Below are 21965 nucleotides of genomic sequence, written 5' to 3'. Positions count from 1 at the left end.
CTAATGTTTGTTTTATCTTGGTTGCTGCAGTGTTTGGCTCCCTTTACTGCTTCTTCAATTTTTTCCTTCTCCTTGGCCACTTGTGCATAGGTGAGTTGCATATCTTTCTTGCTCTGTTCTATTCCGTGTGTAACTTCCTCCATCTGTGCTGACAAAAGCTGTTTCTCCTGTTGAATTTCCTTACCTAACCTATTGTAGTCATTTATGTTTAAGTTTGCTTTAACTTCTTCCAAAGCTATTTTTAAGTGTTTATTTTCCTCTTCCATGGCTTTGCAATTTGTTTCCAATTGATTCTTGTCCTTGCACAAGGACAAGTCTTTCACTAAACTCTCAAGACCTAAAACTTTGCTATTCAAATGGTCATTACTTTCTTTCAATTTACTAATTCTTTCTACATGAGAGTTCACTATAGTATCTAATTTTACCAACTTGTTGTGTAGACTGCTAATATCAATGCTTTCTTCATTGAGTCCTGCAAAATCAAGCTCTGTTTTGATTTTCCTCTTGCCGGCAGCCATCTTGAATGTTCTTCTCTGCACTGGAAACACTAGGGTAACTTTTTCTCATTTGATTTTTCACTTCCCTTAGCACATTCCTGTTATCTCACCTATTTTTGAAAAGCACTATACCTTTATGTTCTCTGGGACACCACTCACTATCATCAACCTGTACTACAGTACTTAGGATTGTTGAAATATGCTGGAGCTCCTCTGATGCAAGTGTTGACCCTAGGGGTGTCACCTTTTTTCATAAGGTGTGCACTTGTACATAAGTGTACAAGAAAAAAAAAGACACTGACAGAAACGCCTCCTGAAGGTCACCTCTTGCAACGAATCCAATGAACTGGGGTTGGTCCCATATAGTACGTTGAATCGAGGTTGTACTCTATCTACATTTGTGTTCACCATAGCGAACCACTAAGCTGGTATAGTGAGTCCAGACAGTAAAAGGTGGGCCACGCAGTCAGCAGACAACGCTACCTCCCCCACCAAGATTACTCCTCCCACTACAGCGCTAATTATCACTGCAATCCTGCTATTCTCAGAATCCTGGTAATTTTTATCACAGTCAGGGGTCTTCTGTAATGCTATCATCGCTAAATAATAATGTGACATTTTTAGGCGATGCTGTGGTCACAAGCTGAACAGCAGTGCTGTGTGCTCATGCTGCATGCGCCAACCTTGGTGGCTTACTCAGAACTGAGGCTCTCGCTCCTGGATATGTTACCCACAATTTTTTTTCTAGGTAGCATCTGCTTACTATTGGCTGTGGTTGGACAATAGCTGCCCCCTATACCTCACGGGGCATTTAAAATTGTGCACTAGACCCTCCATTGTATATATATGTATTGTATATATATGTATTGTGCGGTTTAAGAGTTAAGACACAGGAAATATGAAAATACTACCAAGGAAAAATTTCTCACTGACCAGATTAACGATAGTTTTCCAGTCACACAGATATAATGGAGGTCAATAACCTCACATAGTAAGGTGGGTACCTCACGAGCACACCACACACCCTTACAGTGTGAGGTCTCGTTCCTTTCTGTCATCACAGGGTGCAGGGACACTACTCTCATGAAAATACACAGGAAAACTTTACACACACTGCAGCATACACATTTACAAGAGAAACATTTACAATAATAACAACAAAAGCTAGACTTTATATACCAGTCATTACAACTTGTAATTATTACAGGTCTATTACAGATGGACCATTTTGGTTATGGCTACTGGGACATCTGAGGTACTGACTCAGGAAAAGTATTCTATGCTCACATCATATTATTTACAGAATTGCTGGCAAGGAAAGTGGGATAAAGAAGAAACTTCGTTGGGTAACACTTGGGTACCACCACAACTGGGACACGAAGGTACGTAGCAAGCATCACATTCGTGTTATTATATGTGTTATGAGAGTAGAGCAAAGTTCAAGTTAACCTATCTCTTTACTGTATATTTACTTTAAATATTTACTCTAAAGTATATAAATATACTTTAACCCTTAAATGGCGCATAGCTATATACCATTTGACACCCACAGACGCATACCAAAAAAAAAAAAAATTACTTTTTCTTCCTAACCTGTTAATTTGTGTTCACTGATCACGGGAAAAATAATAAAAAATTCGTAAGTGGCATATATTGCCCGCTATAGGGTGGGGAATTCTGGCAAAAAAACAGGTGCTGACTCAGCGTGCGTCCCAGGCGGTCTGTTGATCGTCAGCTGTCAGGTCGGAGTTGCCACAAAGAGATAATTACCTAATTATTTCAATGTTTCTGATTGATTTTTCGTAGTTTTTTTGCTGTAATATTATTCAATAGTGTGTAGTGTGATATATTTGTATAATAAAATGAATGAATCAATGCTGTACTCAAAAAAATGGTGTGCATATTGTTGATTCAATTATGTTCATCAAACAGTGAACAAATACTTTGTCGGTTATTACACTATATACACAGGTTATATATAAGTATCTGCATGTTTTGTTCACCATAACGAACCACTGAGTTGCTATTATGAGTCAAAAAGTAATGAGGAGTGACCGCCGTGTACCAGTCAGCTACTCACGCCCTCCCTCAAGTCACCTGACTCACCCACATTCTCCTCCCACAATACTGTTTTTGCTTTTATTCACTATATACAGACGTTATATATAAGTATCTACATTCGTGTTCACCACAACGAACCACTAAGTTGCTATTATGAGTCAAAAAGTAACGAGGAGTGACCGCCGTGTACCAGCCAGCCACTTACGACCTCCCTCAAATCACCTGACTCACCCACATTCTCCTCCCACAATACTGTTTTTGCTTTTATTCACTATATACAGACGCTATATATAAGTATCTACATTCGTGTTCACCATATCGAACCACTAAGTTGGTATGCTGAGTGGCAGTGGCAGCCCGCCACTGGTTGCCACTCCCTCCCTTACCTCACCAGACTTACCACCATTCTCCACCCACCATACTGTTTTTGCTTTTATATACAGACGTTATATATAAGTACAGTGGTACCTCGGAATGCGATTGTCCCTGTATGCGAGATTTTCGGAAGGCGAGGAGTATTTACTCCAAAAATTTGTCTCAGAAGGCGAGGGTTACTTCGGGACGCGAGTTTGTTGATACGCGTACAGGCCGACCTAGCGCGTGGTGGTTCGGCGATCGTCGCCCCTCCGCCCGCCGCCCCTCAGTTTACCATTGTCTCGCGCTCAGTGACTACCCCCACATCAATTCTTCTCGCGGATTTTCAGTGTTTTGTTGGATTTTTGGTGATTTGTCTATACAATTTGTTATTATATATCTCACCATGGGTCCCAAGAAAGCCAGTGGTAAGGATAAAGGCCAGAAAGCTCATGTGAGGATGACAATAGAGGAGAAACAAGAGATCATTCGGAAGCATGAGAACGGTACACGTGTTGTTGAACTTTGTAGGCAGTACAACAAAGCCACATCAACAATATGCACTATACTTAAGAAGAAAAATAAGATTATGGGTGCTAAAGTGGCAAAAGGAGTAAGAACATTAACGGCACAAAGACCACAAATACTTGAAGAAGTGGAAAAGTTGTTATTAATTTGGATACACGACAAGGAGTTGAGGGGTGATAGTGTTTCGGAGGCCATTATTTGTGAGAAAGCCAGGGTGTTGCACGAAGACCTTCTAAAGAATACCCCTGCAACGAGTGATGCAGATAAGAAAGAGTTTAAGGCAAGCAGGGGCTGGTTTGAAAAATTTAGAAAGAGAAGTGGTATCCATAGTGTTACAAGGCATGGGGTTATGTGATGTGATTATGGAAGGGGACTCCCCTTCCAAACAGTAACTCCTCTCCTCCTCCCCCCTCCTCACCATCTTCCATACGCCTACAGCACTCGACAGCAAGGTAAGTAATAACTGGAACACAGTTTTGTAGGTTTATTTAGATGAATTAGGTAAATTAGGTATAAAAATTTAGTTTGATGTGGGGTTTTTGGGGTAGTCAGGAACGGATTAATTCATTTCCCTTTATTTCTTATGGGGAAATTAACTTCGGAATGCGAGTTTTCGGAAGGCGAGGCGTCTCCAGGAACGGATTAAACTCTTATTCTGAGGTATGCCTGTATTTACATGTTTTATTCACCATAACTGTACATCTAAGCTTGTATGGTGAGTAAAGGCACAAAGACATAGGACCTCACACAGTTAGCTGATCGGCGGCCGCCCTAAAGGCCAGACGCACTAATATTTCTCCTCCAACAATACTGTTGTGGTGTTATTATGCTATATACACACATTATATATAAATATCTACCTGTTTTATTCACCATACTTGTACAAGTAAACTGGTATGGTGCCCAGAGACCATCGTGGTCATCAGTAAACAACATGGTAAGTCCTGCAGACGACGCTCCTCCCTCACCAAAATGGCGGCTGCCAACCTACTCCTCTTGCTGTTTATACGCTCTATACACACGTTATATATAAGTATCTACATTTATGTTCACCATAGCGAACCACTAAGCTGTTATGGTGAGTGCAGTCAATAAATGGTGGCCACACACAGTCAGAAGATAATGCCACTACCCTCCCTCCCACAGCATTACTCCTCCCTCCATGGCGCACAGCGCTAAATATCACCACAATCTTGCTATTATCAGAACCCTGGTCAGTTTTATCACAGTCATGGGTCTTCTGTAATAATATCATCGCTACATAATAGCATGAACAAGTATATTCTGGCATTTTTAGGCGATGCTGTGGTCACAAGCTGAACAGCAGTGCTGTTTGCTCATGCAGCGTGCGTCAGGCTTGGTTGCTCACTCAATACTGAGGCCCCTAACACCCGGGAGTTTGGCCCACGATTTTTTTTTAAAATGGAGTCTGTTTACAAGAGCCCTGATGAAGGTGTGGTTAACCCCGTGTATCCGCGGGCCGTTTAAATCTTGCGTAGTACTCCAAAGCATCACATGATGCGATGCGCAATTTACTGCAAGTCGGTCAAAGCTTCATATGATGCGATGCGCAATTGAAGGGTTAAAATACTGTATATTTTTACTTTAAAAATTTACTTTATTATTTAGTTAAATTAAATACAGTACCCACTCGATTTAACGGCCTATATGGGGCTGTACCCTGGTCGGTATTTCCGAAGTTAAGTTGTCGGTAATTTTTCAAGTAACATTAAGGTAGGATATATTTTATACTGTATAACTAAAATTAAATAAGTTCATTGTGTAATTGCGTTCCAAGTTAGTTCCTGTGTTAGTGCCCATTCTATCACAGGTTACAATTAATAATTCCTTCAAATGACAAGTTGGATCATACAAGTGGACCACACAACACGTGAACCATATTAACCAAACACCTCCCTCCCTCCCTCCCTCACCCCCACCACCACCCTTCCTCCCTCACTGCTTCTATCCCTCCCTGCCTTTCCCCCTCAGTGCCTCCCTCCATCACTTCCTCCCATCCCACTCTCAATGCCTCCGATTACTGCCTCCCATCCCACTCTCAATGCCTCTAAAAAAAAAAATGCCTCCCTCCATCAATGCCTCCCATCCCTCCATCAATGCCTCCTTCCATCACTGCCTCCCATCTCTCCCTCAATGCCTCCCTCCATCACTACCTCTCCCCCTCAATGCCTCCTTCCATCACTGCCTCCCATCCCTCCCTCAATGCCTCCCTCCATCACTGCCTCTCCCCCCTCAATGCCTCCTTCCATCACTGCCTTCCATCCCTTCCTCAATGCCTCCCTCCATCACTGCCTCTCCCCCTCAATGCCTCCCTCCATCACTGCCTCCCATCCCTCCCTCAATGCCTCCCTCCATCACTGCCTCTCCCCCCTCAATGCCTCCTTCCATCACTGCCTCCCATCCCTTCCTCAATGCCTCCCTCCATCACTGCCTCTCCCCCTCAATGCCTCCCTCCATCACTGCCTTTCCCCCTCAATGCCTCCCTCCATCACTGCGTCTCCCCCTCAATGCCTCCCTCCATCACTGCCTCTCCCCCTCAATGCCTCCCTCCATCACTGCCTCTCCCCCTCAATGCCTCCTTCCATCACTGCCTCTCCCCCTCAATGCCTCCCTCCATCACTGCCTTTCCCCCTCAATGCCTCCCTCCATCACTGCGTCTCCCCCTCAATGCCTCCCTCCATCACTGCCTCTCCCCCTCAATGCCTCCCTCCATCACTGCCTCTCCCCCTCAATGCCTCCTTCCATCACTGCCTCCCATCCCTTCCTCAATGCCTCCCTCCATCACTGCCTCTCCCCCTCAATGCCTCCTTCCATCACTGCCTCCCATCCCTTCCTCAATGCCTCCCTCCATCACTGCCTCTCCCCCTTAATGCCTCCCTCCATCACTGCCTCCCATCCCTCCCTCAATGCTTTCCATCCCTCCCTCAATGTCTTCCATCCCTTCCTCACTGCCTTCCTCATAACATAACAGCAGGCTATGGAGGAGGGAGCTACTAATGGGGTTGAGGGAGCTACTAATGGGGTTGAGGGAGCTACTAACGGGGTTGAGGGAGCTACTAACGGGGTTGAGGGAGCTACTAACGGGGTCGAGAGAGCTACTTAAGGGGTCGAGGCTAGGCATAGAGGCGGACATCTGTCAGCGCCTGCTTGCAGATGCCAACTGTGCATAATTCATTAATAAAACTATATTTGTTTAATTAATAAATAGGAAACTATAAGACATGTTAATGATTAATAATGTATAGTAATCTACGAAAATTAACATATTTTGGCACAAATATTTTACAACTATGATTAAAATTTTTAATACAGTATGGGTGAGAGGTTTGGCAACCATCACCAGGACAGCAATTCTGCCCTCTGCCTCCCTTACCACCACCACTCTCCCTGCCTCCCTCAATGCTACCACTCTCCCTGCCTCCCTCATCATCACCCCTCTCCCTGCCTCCTTCAACACCACCCTTCTCCCTGGCTCCGTCAACACCACCACTCTCCCTGCCTCTCCCCCTCAATCCCTCCCTCCATCAATCACTGCCTCCTATCCCTCCCTCAATGCCTTGGAGGCCGGTGGCCTGTTGCCATGTGAGTGCCTGCCAATGCCAAAACAAACCCAATACTGACCTTCAGTAATATTGACCGCCAGACCAGTATATGAGGCTCCAGATACTGGACTCTCAAACCGGCCGTTATTACCGGCAGTTCGGTATAAAAGAGGCCGTTAAATTGAGTGGATACTGTATTTACCTGTAAATTAAATTAACTCTAAAAAACTTTATATTTACTTACTGGTTTTGCCCCATACAGTCATCTGTGGCTATTTCAGTCTACCAAAGTATTTGTATAAACGAGTAACTGGTGATTTTCCAGAAGAGCTCTTCAGTAACTCTCCTAATTAACCCTCAAACCACTAGGGGCCCAAATGGAATTCACACCCACAGGCGCAACAAAAAAAAAAATCCAAAAAATTTTTTCGTCTTATAGAAGTGTTCATTTTTGTTCCCTGATCACGGAAAAAATAACAAAAAAATCGTAGGTGGCATATTTTAGCCGCAATAGGGTAGGGAAGTGTGGCAAAAAAGGGGCGTTGGCAGAGCCTTCGCCAGACGAGGTCTACTCCGCCCGAGCTGTCAGACGGCATTTGCCACAAATATATTATTACCTAATTATTTCAATGTCTCTGATTGATTTTTTCTTAGTTTTTTTGCAGTAATATTATTCCATACAGTGAATTGTGGTATATTTATATTATAAAATGTGTGAACCATTGCTGTACTCAAAATTATGGTGTGCATATTAGTGATTCAATTATTATGTTCATAAAACAATAAACAAATAGTTTTGCTGTTGTTACACTATATACACAGGTTATATATAAGTATCTGCATGTTTTGTACACCATAACGAACTACTAAGTTGGTCTTGTGAGTCAAAAAGCAACGAGGAGTGACCGCCAAACACCAGCGAGCCACTCACTGCCACTCCCTCCCTCAACACCACCTCACTCACCCTCATTCACCTCCCACAATACTCTTTCTGTATTTATTCACTATACACAGACGTTATATATACATATTTACATGTTTTGTTCACCATAACTGTACATCTAAGCTTGTATGGTGAGCAAAGGCCATAAGACGTAGCTACTCACACAGTCAGCTGATCGGCGGCCGCCCTCAAGGCCAGACGCACTAATATTTGTCCTTCAACAATATTGTTTGTGGTGTTATTACGCTATATACACACATTATATATATAAGTATCTACCTGTTTTATTCACCATACCTGAACAAATAAGCTGGTATGGTGCCCAAAGACCATAGTGGCCATCAATAAACAACATGCCAAGTCGTGCAGACGACGCTCCTCCCTCACCAAAATGGCGGCTCCCAACCTACTCCTCTCGCTGTTATCTCACACTATACACACGTTATATATAAGTATCTACATTTGTGTTCACCATGGCGAACCACTAAGCTGGTATGGTGAGTGCAGTCAATAAATGGTGACCATACACAGTTAGAAAACGTCGCCACAACCCTCCCTCCCACAGCATTACTCCTCCCTCCATGGAGCACAGCGCTAAATATCACCACAATCCTGCTATTATCAGAATCCTGGTCAGTTTTATCACAGTCAGGGGGCTTCAGTAATACTATCACTGCTAAATAATAGCAGTATCATTTATATTATGGTATTTGTAGGCGATGCTGTGGTCACAAGCTGAACAGCGGTGCTGTGAGCTCGTGCTGCGTGCGCCAGCCTTGGTGGCTTGCTCAATACTGACGCTGTAACACCCAAGAATGTTGGCCTGGATTTTTTTTCTAGGTGGCATCTGGCAACTATCGGTCTTGGCTGTACTATAGCTGCCCCTATCCCAGGCGGGGCATTTAAATTATAGCGCTAGACACGAAATCATATATAAATGATGTGCGCGGTTTCGGTTTTGTCACTGGTATCATTTATATATGATATGCGCGGTTTGAGGGTTAACCACTGTGATGTGCAGAGTTTATTGTGAAATTCCCTTTGTGCGCATGAAATCAAGTGTGCCCCCAAAATAATTTTTTCTTCGTAAAATGATAAATTTCCTTCCCTGAACATGTCTATGTAAAAATAAATACCAAATTCTACTTACTTTGGCTTTGGGGACGTGGACAAGGTGTGCTGTGACGCCATCAGGGCCTGATCGCCCCGTGCATGAATTGCCCAGACACGGTCGCGCGGGCCATTCAAGCACCAAGTGTGGCCACAAATATATTTTCAATTATTTGTTCTATTTCCAATGTGGTTTTATTTGTTTGTTTTTTATCGTATATGATGCATATTTGTGTCCTTTACAATATGTAACAGTAAAACGTTCATAATGTTCCATGGAACTGTGATACATGTGTCAATAATGTGTCCACAATAAATGTTTATTGTTGCAATATTTCTTGCTAAAAATTCACTAAAATTACAATATGTACAGTTTCACACACTATTTACACAGTAACACACTGTATTACACATTCAGTACTTCGGAAGTGAGTAATAATCAACGAAGTAGTCCATGGTACACAGTGCAAATTCGCTCTCATTGCACCAGGTACAGTTAGATTTTTGCTTCCCGTTTCTTCATTCTGTGTGCTTGCAAATAACGCACTCACGTACACCCTTGGCTTTAGTACTTGTAGGTTGTATGTAGCCAAGCTTGTAAAGCGTAAGATAGTCTTGAAAAGATTATAGTAAAAGATCAATTTGTAAGGTAGCCGTGAAAAGATTGCTATGTAAGGTCTCACGCAGGAAGAAATTTAGCTAGCCTCGAAGAGTGTCTGTCAGTCAAGAAGAGATTCAGGTATTCTTGAAAATATCTATGGCAAACACCAACATGGAAGGTGCTAACACTGTTCATCTATGCTACTTGTATCAGATGCATCATCACTGAACTCAGAAAATGATTCATCTATGTATCATCTATATAAATTGGAGATAGCATAGATGGGCAAGGGTGGTGCTCAGAGCTACAACTGGATACGCTCGCTGTATCGTCCTCATAGGTGCTGTATCACTTGCATCTGACCTCTGTGTTAGGTCCTTATTGCGCTTAGCTTCACCAATGTTATAACCCTTATGTTCTTCAAACAATATGGTTTGAATTTCACCGACAGAGCGCGATCTTTCAACACTGCTTTGGACAGGTGTTTGGGAGTCAGAGGCGTGTACTCCATCCATGGTTGCTCAATCAGTATTAACCCACCCAGCAGCCCTAGGGTATTCTGCCTAAGAGTCCATTTCATACTCGACCAACCATGCACACATTTAGAATGGGTACGAAAAAATCAAAGAGTTTTTCTCGGTTGGCGCAGTTTCCCACTGACTGAGAATACTCGGTTGGCATAGTTCAGTGGTTAACCCTTAAACCGCGCAAATCATATATATATATGATTTCAGTGACAAAACCGAAACCGCGCACATCATATATATATATGATTTCGTGTCTAGCGCTATAATATAAACACCCTGCCTGGGATAGGGGCAGCTATAGTGCAGCCACGAACGATAGTTGCCAGATGCCACCTAGAAAAAAGTCCAGGCCAAAAAAAGTCCAGGCCAACATTCTTGGGTGTAAGAGCTTCAGTTGTGAGCAAGCCACCAAGGCTGGCGCACGCAGCACGAGCTCACAGCACCTCTGTTCAGCTTGTGATCACAGCATCGCCTACAAATGCCATAATATATGTGATACTGCCATTATTTAGCGATGATAGTAGTACAGAAGACCCCCTGATTGTGATAAAACTGACCAGGATTCTGATAATAGCAGGATTGTGGTGATATTTAGCGCTGTGCCTCCCTCCATGGAGGGAGGAGTAATGCTGTGGGAGGGAGGGAGGGTTGTGGCGTCGTCTTCTGACTGTGTGTGGCCACCTTTTATTGACTGCACTTACCATACCAGCTTAGTGAGCGTGTTGTATGTAGTCCGTAGCGTGTGGGGAGGGGAAGCACACGAGAGCACGAGCTCTGTGAAAAACAATATATATCTCGGGATATTTCAATGATACAGGAACGAAACACAGTCAGATAACTCATAAAGTGCATCTCAACTTATTAAACAATATACCATAGTGATTGCCATCCGACTTTTGTGCTTTAAGGAAATAACAAGTGAATTTTGTGTGGAGTCCACCTCGTGGTGCCAGAACCCACCCCATAGACCCATGTCCCATGTGCCCACCGTGTGTGTGTGTGTGCTTACTAGCAAATTGGTTTCCAACAAGTGTAATAGGGGAATGGGGATCGAGAAATTAGTAATAGAGACAGTGAATACTATTGCAAGTCGGAAATAAAGCAGAAAATCCCTTATTGTAATACAGGCAAATGAATATATCAGTGTTATAACCCAAGTAACTGGCAACTGAGGGCCTCCAGCCGCGGCCTGGGACAAAAACGTGTCAACTGTACAGCCTCTGGGACCCTCACCCTCGACGGTGCGATAAGTACTGACCATACAGTAGAGCAAATAAACATATATATTGTTATAAATATACAATATACATATAATATTATAAATATATAGATATATACAACAAAACAAGGCAAAATGGGAGCAAATAAACAAATTTGTGGCCACTGTAACAACTCCTTAAAGTCGAAGGTAACGGGAATTGAATGTTATATCTGTAAGAATAGATTTCATTCGGCTTGTACAGGAGTGAGTAACACTCCTGGAAGCATGATATCTCGGTTACCAAGAGGCAACAGTTTACATGTATATTACGACGGGTCGGTGGCGGAGGATGGCAGGGCAGGGTGTGGTGTCCTAATAAGAGAATATACAGAGTTTGGGACTGTGGACAGGATAATTGAACTCCGGCTTAGTAATTATATATCATCCACACAAGCTGAACTGCAGGCCATTCTGGCGGGTTTGGAGGAAGTACGTCATGACGACAAAAATGTTTTGGTATTTGTCGATAGCCGAGGAGCACTTGAGTCCTTAAACAGTCGAAACCCAGTCTTCATGTCCATAGTTGAGGATTGTAAGAAAAGAATAACTGAGACACAGCTGAAAGGTCATAGTGTGAAATTCATGTGGATTCCATCTCATGTTGGAATAGTGCTCAACGAGGTGGCGGATGACTTGGCCAAACGTGCTACATCAAAACCACAAGTTGACATTGAATGTGAATTCACAATGAGACAAATAAGAAGCAAAATCAGAAATATTCAGGCACAGGCAGGAGTGGAGAGGAGAGATATAATGTATGAGAGAAGTCAAACCATGCAACACTACATGTATGTGAGTCAAAACACCCATTTCACTTATGGTAAAAGGAGAAATGCTTGGAGTGACTCTGTGTACGTGCAGCTCAGGCTTGGGTACAAATATTACTGGGAATATGGGATAGGTGTTCGTGATAATGACACGAAGTGTAAACTATGTGGTATGTTAAGGTCTCACACCCTTGCCCATTATGTTCTTAATTGTCCGTTGATTAATGTATATAGAAACACTGAGATAAGGACTGTTCCTGAACAAATAGCCTGAATGTGTCACAACGGAAAGGTTGATGATATTCTTGAGAGATATAAGAATTTTGCACCAAGACTGTAATTTTTTGTTGAATTATCTGCATGTCTCTTGCAAATTGTTGTGACGGTAACGCGTTGGTGTTCGGCTGTTCAAAGCTAGGGGTATGGCCTCGTCACATAGTATAAAAAAAAATAGAAAATCTGGAACTTCGTCTGTGGTAAGGTAAGGAGAAGACACACAAAACACAAGTAAACTTTAACAATGGAATTTTAATTACGTTAAATAAATCAAAACATGAATAAAATGGACAAACAAATTCGTATAATAAAATCAATCAAAATAATAAGAATAATTAAATGACACAATGAAAAGTTACGTTAAGACAAGTGAGCAAAATAACAAGAAGTGCAATAGACAAGTAAATGAGAGGTGCGGGAATATCGGCTTTAAGCTATCACCTCTCTCAGTACACGTACGCCAAAGCTTACGTCTAGCAGGGAGAAGTGTTAACTGTGAGAAAGCACTGAATATTCTGAGGACTGAGGTCGTGGCGGCCCCAGACATCAAGTAGTATGGTGGGCGAGTGCAGTTGCAGCCAGACCGGCGACCAATCAGCGAGGAGCCGGCAGCAGGACGGGTAGTTTGGCGGTTTGAGTCTGAGCAGGTGTTCCTGGCTGCATACGTTTTGCTCTCTGGCAAACCTTGCTGGTGTTGTTGTCGTTGTTGGACATTTCTTCCATAGTAGTTTTATATAGATGTAACGACGTATTTGTGGAGGGAAGAGCAGGCTCAATCTCTTGAAGGAGATTATTGTCACATTGTCTATACAGTATATCTAGGTCATAAAAGTATTTGTGTGTACGTCTCATACCATACTACTTGTGTAAAGGAGGAAATGTAGATGTTTATCTCTCAGAATGTTTGGTAATATATTTAGTGTTTGTGATGTGTGTCTATGTATGTATTAACACGATGTACTGAACGGGGTGAGAATAGCTTGAGCTACCTCATCCCTTTGTGTGTATTTTACATCAATAAACTTATTTCAATTTCAATTCAATTTCAAACTAAATAAACCCAAAAATATACTGTAATGATAGATATCTGCTATTTGAGAAATTATTCATGTCAATGGCGGCTCACAAGTCCAGCGCGAGTGGACAGGTCTAGTCCGTGTGCACACAACACCGTGCTTGTTTTGTTCGATTTCGTCGCATAGTTCAGTGACCTACAACTTCGAAATGATAAAATTAAGTAATCAGTTCTAAAATAAGTATTTTTATAGCTCTTAATATAATAATAATGTTGCTAAACTAAATATATAATCCAAAAATATATAATTTAATGTAAATCCAATATTTGAGAGAAATTTATGTTACTGGAAATCGAACACAACACCAGGCAGTGTTTTGTTCGATTTCGGTGCCACAGTTAAGTGACCTACGGCTTCGAAATAATAAAATAAATAAATCAGTTCTAAAATAAGTATTTTTATAGCTCTTATTATCGTAATAATGTTGCTAAATTAAATATACAGGCATACCTCAGTTTAAGAGTTTAATTGGTTCCTGGAGACGCCTCGTATTCCGAAAACTCGCATTCCGAAGCTAATTTCCCCATAAGAAATAAAGGGAAATGAATTAATCCGTTCCTGACTACCCCAAAAACCCCACATCAAACTAAATTTTTATACCTAATTCATCTAAATAAACCTACAAAACTATGTTCAAGTTATTACTTACCTTGCTGTTGAATGCTGTAGGCGTATGGAAGATGGTGAGGAGGTGGGAGGAAGAGAGGAGTTACTGTTTGGAAGGGGAGTCCCCTTCCATTATCACATCAGGCAGTGAGGACTTCACTGGTATGCACACTCTGGCACATTTTGCCTGCATACCACTAGGACTTGCTTGTTTTACTAAGAATTTGTCTAATGACACTTGTTTTTCCCTACATTTTAACACTTGTCTGTAGTAAGACATCACATTATCATTTAAAAGGTCAATGCAACGGCCTGCTACAGCTTTATCTGGGTGAGTTTTTTCAACAAAACTTTGCAGTTCTTCCCATACTTCACACATTTTCTTAATCAAGAAGGGACATCCTCTACTCACAGCTATTTTCTTAGGTTGAACCTTACCAATGGCTTTCTTGAGACCCATGGCAAGATATATAATGACAACTTTTATGCTCAAATGGCCAAAAAACCGATAAAAAACTGTAAATCCTTGTGAAGAATTCAGGTGGGATAGTCACTGGACACGAGACACTGGTAAACTGAGGCGCGATCGCCATGCCACCACGCGCCAGTCGGCCTGTACACGTATCAACAAACTCGCGTCCCGAGGTAACCCTTGCCTTCCGAGACATATTTTTGGAGTAAATCCTGCTCGTCTTCCGAAAAACTCACATACAGGGACACTCGCATTCCGAGGTACCAATGTATAACTCAAAATTATATAATTTGATGTAAATTGAATATTTGAGAGAAATTTATGTTACTGGATCTGGCTTAACTCTTAAATTGCGCATCACATCATATGATGCTTTGGAGTACTACGCAAGATTTAAACGGCCTGCGGATACACGGGGTTCACCACACCTTCATCAGAGCTCTTGTAAACAGACGCCATTATAAAAAAAAATCGTGGGCCAAATTCTCGGGTGTTAGAGGCCTCAGTATTGACTGAGCTACCAAGCCTGATGCACACAGCATAAGCTCACAGCACTGCTTTTCAGCTTGTGACCACAGCATCTCCTAAAAATGCCATAATATACTTGTTCATGCTATTATGTAGCGATGATATTATTACAGAAGACCCCTGACTGAGATAAAACTGACCAGGGTTCTGATAATAGCAGGATTGTGGTGATATTTAGCGCTGTGCTCCATGGAGGGAGGAGTAATGCTGTGGGAGGGAAGGGTAGTGGCATTGTCTTCTGACTGTGTGTGGCCACCTTTTATTGACTGCACTCACCATACCAGCTTAGTGGTTCGCTATGGTGAACACAAATGTAGATACTTATATATAACGTGTGTAAAGAGGGTATAAACAGCAAGAGGAGTAGGTTGGCAGCCGCCATTTTGGTGAGGGAGGAGCGTCGTCTGCAGGACTTACCATGTTGTTTACTGGTGACCACGATAGTCTTTGGGCACCATACCAGTTTACTTGTACAAGTATGGTGAATAAAACAGGTAGATATTTATATATAATGTGTGTATATAGCATAATAACACCACAAACAATATTGTTGGAGGAGAAATATTAGTGTGTCTGTCCTTGAGGGTGGCCGCCGATCAGCTGACTGTGTGAGTAGCCACATCTTTGTGCCTTTACTCACCATACAAGTTTAGATGTACAGTTATGTTGAACAAAACATGTAAATATTTATATATAACGTCTGTATATAAAAGCAAAAACAGTATGGTGGGAAGAGAATTGTGGCAAGTCAGGTGAGGTGAGGGAGGGAGGGAGTGGCAGCCAGTGGCGGGTAACCACTGGCTGCCACTGCCACTCATCATACCAACTTAGTGGTTTGTTATGGTGAACACGAATGCAGATACTGTACTTATATATAGCATCTGTATATAGTGAATAAAAGCAAAAACAGTAATATGGGAGGAGAATGTGGGTGAGTCAGGTGACTTGAGGGAGGGAGGAAGTAGCAGCCAGTGGCGGGCTGACACTGGCACTGCCACTCAGCATGCCAACTTAGTGGTTCGTTATGGTGAACACGAATGTAGATACTTATATATAACGTCTGTATATAGTGAATAAAAGCAAAAACAGTATGGTGGGAGGAGAATGTGGGCGAGTGAGGTGTTGAGGGAGTGAGTGGCTGGCTGGTGTGTGGTGGTCATTTCTCGTTACTTTTTGACTCATAATTGCAACTTAGTGGTTCGTTATGGTGAACAAAACATGCAGATACTTATATATAACCTGTATATAGTGTAATAACCGACAAAGTATTTGTTCACTGTTTGATGAACATAATTGAATCAACAATATGCACACCATATTTTAGAGTACAGCAATGATTCACTCATTTTATTATATAAATATATCACACTACATACTATTGAATAATATTACAGCAAAAAAACTATGAAAAATCAATCAGAGACATTGAAATAATTCGGTAATTATCTCTTTGTGGCAACTCCGGCCTGACAGCTGGCGATCAACAGACCGCCTGGGACGCACGCTGAGTCAGCGCCTGTTTTTTGCCAGCCTTCCCTGCCCTATAGCAGGCAATATATGCCACTTACAATTTTTTTATTATTTTTTTCCATGATCAGTAAACACAAATTAACAGGTTTGGAAGAATTTTTTTTTTTTTTTTTTTTTTTTCGTATGCACCTGTGGGTGTCAAATAGTATATAGCCATGTGCCATTTAACCCTTAACATGCTCGGGGTTTAACATCCTGTCATCCCCACAGGCGCATGTCATTTTGAAAAAAAAAAAAATTATTTTTTCTTTCTAACCTGTTAATTTGTGTTCACTGATCACGGGAAAAATAATAAAAAAATCGTAAGTGGCATATATTGCCCGCTATTGGGCGGGGAAGTCTGGCAAATTATAGGCGCTGACTCAGCGTGCGTCCCAGGCGGTCTGTTGCTCGCAAGCTGTCAGGCCAGAGTTGCCACAAAGAGATAATTACCGAATTATTTCAATGTCTCTGATTGATTTTTCATACTTTTTTTGCTGTAATATTATTCAATAGTGTGTAGTTTGATATATTTATATAATAAAATGAGTGAATCGTTGGTGTACTCAAAAATATGGTGTGCATATTGTTGATTCAATTATGTTCATCAATCAGTGAACAAATACTTTGTCGGTTATTACACTATAAGCACAGGTTATATATAAGTATTTGCATGTTTTGTTCACTATAACGAACCACTAAGTAGCTATTACGAGTCAAAAAGTAATGAGGAGTGACCACCGTGTACCAGCCAGCCACTCCCGCCCTCCCTCCAGTCATCTGACTCACCCTCATTCTCCTCCCACAATAATGTTTTTGCTATAATTCACTATATACAGACATTATATATAAATATCTACATGTTTTGTTCACCATAACTGTACATCTAAGCTTGTATGGTGAGTAAAGGCACAAAGATGTGGCTACTCACACAGCTGATCGGCGGCCGCCCTCAAGGCCAGACGCACTAATATTTGTCCTCCAACAATACTGTGTGGTGTTATTACGCTATATACACACATTATATATAAATATCTACCTATTTTATTCATCATACTTGTACAAATAAACTGGTATGGTGCCCAAAGACCATCGTGGTAACCAGTAAACAACACCGTCGTCTGCACAGTGGCTCGTGCAGACGACGCCACCGCCCTCACCAAAATGGCGGCTCCAAACCTTCTCTTGCTGTTTATACCCTCTATTCGCACGTTATATATACATATCTACATTTGTGTTCACCATAGCGAACCACTAAGCTGGTATGGTGAGTGCAGTCAATAAAAGGTGGCCACACACAGTCAAAAGACATCGCCACCACCCTCCCTCCCACAGCATTACACCTCCTTCCATGGCGCACAGCGCTAAATATCACCACAATCCTGCCATTATCAGAACCCTGGTCAGTTTTATCACAGTCAGGGGCCTTCTATAATAATATCTTCGCTACATAATAGCATGAACAAGTATAATTTGGCATTTTTAGGCGATGCTGTGGTTACAAGCTGAACAGCAGTGCTGTTAGCTCATGCTGCGTGCGTGAGGCTTGGTTGCTCACTCAATACTGAGGCCAATAACACCCGGGAGTTTGGCCCACGATTTTTTTTTTAAATGGCGTCTGTTTACAAGAGCCCTGATGAAGGTGTGGTGAACCCCTTGTATCCGCAGGCTGTTTAAATCTTGCGTAGTACTCCAACACATCATATGACGTGATGCGCAGTTGACTGGAACAATGTCCAGCACGTCATATGACGTGATGCGCACTTTAAGGGTTAAGGGTTAAACACCAGCCTACTGTAGAGTGTTCATATAGACCTAGTCTGCGTTCGTCTAGTATGTACCCAGTGCCTTTAGCTTTGTCTGTGATTGAAGTACAGTATTTAACCACCAGTGGAAGAATAATTGTGGAATTTACCATTTTTTGACTACAGCTTTACTGTTATACAACAAAATGTCTCAGGGGCTTACTAATAGTGCCTTATTAATGCCAAAAATGAAGCAATATTTTGCAAGAACTTGTAGCAAAAAATCATCCAGCACGAGCACAGCCGTACCCAGCACGAGAACAGCCGTACCCAGCACTGGTACAACAGCAGCCAGCACCAGCTCAGTTGTAGCTGAAGCCACAGCAGCAGCAGTGAGCACCAGCAAAGCTGATGCAAACATCTAAAAACATCGTGTGTGGCGTGAACAATTAGAACAAGTGTTAAATTTAAGTGTGTACATAGTGTTGAAATTAAAGTTGCAGTAATTTTAGTGTACAATATTTTTCCTAAACTGTATTGTAGTACTCAACATACAGCAGAACTACTTAATCAATACGGTGTTAACGGTATAATACACTACAGTACGTATTTACTGTACAGCATTCACAACTCCATGAGACTTCAAGATGGACATAACTCCAACAATAAGGTAAATAACAAATGTAGCACAGTATTTTTTAGTAGGGTAATAATATATAGGTACAGTATATGATATGATAATGCATTTTTATTGTGTACAAGAAAAAAAGACACTGACGTAAACACCTCCTGAAGGTCACCTCTTGCAATGCATCCAACGCTCCAACGCACTGGGGTTGGTCCCATATAGTGCGTTGAAGCGAGGTTGTACTGTAACAGAAAAATTTGTGTTAAATTAGATAGCTGCTCCCATAAGTCAAACCTTATCAGAGCTGCAGTCTCTAGGAAACCCACTGTTTTTGTGAATGAATGACTGACCAGGTTCAGAAAAAAAAATCATATTTATACTGCATGGAATCTGCAAAAATTCCAATGAAATTAAGCATTGTTTTGTGCAAGATGGTAAAATTATAGCTAGGAAGACTGACTCTGGAAAAACTTATGTAATAACCACTGAGGCACACCTAAATTCTTTCCTGGGTGAGTGGGATAACAGCTGAATAACCAGAATATAAATTATAGTCTCATCTAACTAACAAAGTGTACTATAGCTCTGCCTTTCCTTTAAAAAGTTTTTTTCTGTGGAGAGCCCCTACGGCTCCCTGGAGCTATACCGGGCTGATGTGCATATATTAGACCATGGCAACAGTCAATCGAAGTAGTTCTAAACCCACCAGGGACCAGAGCCAGAACCTGGCCCCCTCAAGAGAGGCACGAGGAGCAATGGCCTAAAGACACCCCCGTGTAGTTGGAAGTAGTCTTTGTCTGCCATCTACCAAGTCAGGCACCCAGAAAGGTAGGAATTCCAAAACAAACTATTGCTGATCAAATAAATTGTAAACCGAAAGCCAAACTAGCAACAAAACTCCCCAATTAAAACCAAGGAAACAGGTATGACGTCACCACAAACACTGCGCATTCGTCTGCGCAACCCCGCAAGCAACCATGCAGGGTCTGAGACAGGGGAGGGGGGGTGGTCCCAGACCTCCACGCTGGCAACTCTCCTCAGTTGAAGAGGCTGTTTTGTTCATGACGGTCGATCGCTCTGGCTCCACTCTTTGCGCAGTGCTGCAGTGCGGTGTTGTTGCTCTGTTTTGGTGGGGTGTGAGCCAGGCGTAACAAAAAGAGTACTGGGGCTGCATGCACCTAGGGCCACCTTCCCTAGGAGCCCTGTAAGTACTGCCTTTGCGGCCTCAGGGTTATCTTCCATGAGCCGTTCAGGAGCTGCTACCTCCGTGTCGCTGCTCGGTGATTGCCCACCCTTGGGAGTTCAGCTGGGGTGGTTCTTACTCCTGTTTTCCTTAGATTAGGAGGTAGTTTCGTTGCTGGCTGGGGCACGAGGTACTGTGCAGCTGTCTGATATATGCTAGCGACCAGTTCTATTCTCCTGGAGACATTGTGCTTTTGCAAGGTTTTTCTTTTGTTTTTGTTTTTTTTGCCTGGCGGGGGTCTGCCAGGTGTGGCAGTAGGACCACAGGTAGGTTTTTGGTGGCCCTCCACTAGGTCCCCGTGCTTGCACACGTCGCAGGGGTTCAGCTTTTACATTGTTTGCTTGGTAGCTCTGGGATAACCGGTTAGCAGTACCTCGCCTGGGCTTCCCTTAGCAGTCAACCTAAGGGCCCTGGGAAACCCCCTCATTGGGGCTCTGTGGGCCAATGTAGGAGACCTCTGAGTCCCACCTCGCCTTGTGTGAGTTTGAAGGTTGCTCTGTCCCCCTGTTTTGGGGTGTCATTCACCATCTGCCTCCGCCTTGCTGCTTGTTGGGGTCAGTGACACTTATGATCCGGAGTCCTGCGAGTGGTGTTCTTTGCTTGTACTCTATTCACCCAGTCCACTGAGACTGATATTTGGGTGCAGGCAGTTTTAGCGTTGCATGCAAGGTTTAAGTTGCAGCAAGTACAAGGTTGGTTGCCTTTCCGGATGCCCCGCAGCTGCCCCGCTGAATTATACTGTAGTGAGACTCGGATGGCTTCAGGGATTGCCCCTTCCAGATCGGTGGCAGAGGCATTCGAGCCTGGTCCTCCTGCCGGAGCTTTTGGGCCACGCCAGCGGGCCCCCTTCATCTCTGCTTTTTCTCCAAAGGCAGAGGGTTTGGAGGACGGCTCGGCCCCGAGTCCTAATGTGGAGGGTTCCGGGTCTGGTTAGGAGTTGACTTGGGGGAGCCTGAGCCCCACTTGTCCTTGCTTGGGTGTTTGGTACCCTCAGTGCAGGGCTTGTTGTTACAGGGGGAGGGTTTTTTCCTTTCCCCCTCCCTGTACGTTTTTGTTACGAGTTCGACTCCTCCCCAGGTTCAGGTGCGAGTTCCCTTGGGTTCTTCGGTTCCCTCCTTCTGGAGGTTTTTTGGCTTCCCGCATCCTACCGAGGAAGGTGTGGGAGGCCCCTTGCGGCTTACCTCCTGCAAGACCCGGATTACGCCTCGATAATTAAGCCTTCATTTTGAGTTTGGCTCCTCTTTTCTTTATTGGGTGTGTTACAAAGTGCTGGAGTCTTCCAGGCTGGCAGACTGCATTTTCTTCTTTGGGGGCTTGGCATTTGTCCTGTCTAAAGTGCACTTGAATGGCGAGATTTGCTCTTAGTCGTTCAGGTTTTCCTGGGGGGTGAGATGGAGCACCTCAAGGTGTGCTAGTTCGCTCCCGTCCTTCCTTTTGATGTCGGCAGGTGCAGCTTCACGTGTGGGTTCCCTTTCGGCATCCCTGGTGGCCAAGGATTTGTGCACCTATGGGCACTTGGCTTCGGTTCTTGTGCTTCTTTTCCCTGCTGGAGCTATCTTCAGACTGTTTCGTGCTGGGTGTGGAGGAGTTGGGTTCCGGGCCAGGATCCGGTGTGCTTGCTTCGGCAGCTCGGGTACCGGCTACTTTGGTGAAGTTGTAGGAGCGGTTTC

The 21965-nt window shown here is 43.1% G+C and overlaps 1 protein-coding gene across 1 annotated transcript in view; it reads left to right on the top strand.

The window, feature by feature from the left end:
- AlkB (alpha-ketoglutarate-dependent dioxygenase AlkB) overlaps nucleotides 1–21965 on the top strand; it is a 309007-nt gene that overhangs the window by 210452 nt on the left and 76590 nt on the right. The window contains exon 5 of the mRNA XM_045754930.2: nucleotides 1801–1879. Coding sequence (XP_045610886.1) covers nucleotides 1801–1879 — 79 coding nt within the window. The remainder of the gene's footprint in view (nucleotides 1–1800; nucleotides 1880–21965) is intronic.

The sequence above is a fragment of the Procambarus clarkii genome, chromosome 9 (assembly GCF_040958095.1).
Source record: "Procambarus clarkii isolate CNS0578487 chromosome 9, FALCON_Pclarkii_2.0, whole genome shotgun sequence".
In the NCBI taxonomy this organism is placed as follows: Eukaryota; Metazoa; Arthropoda; class Malacostraca; order Decapoda; family Cambaridae; genus Procambarus; species Procambarus clarkii.
This window is presented reverse-complemented; position numbering and strand designations above follow the sequence as displayed.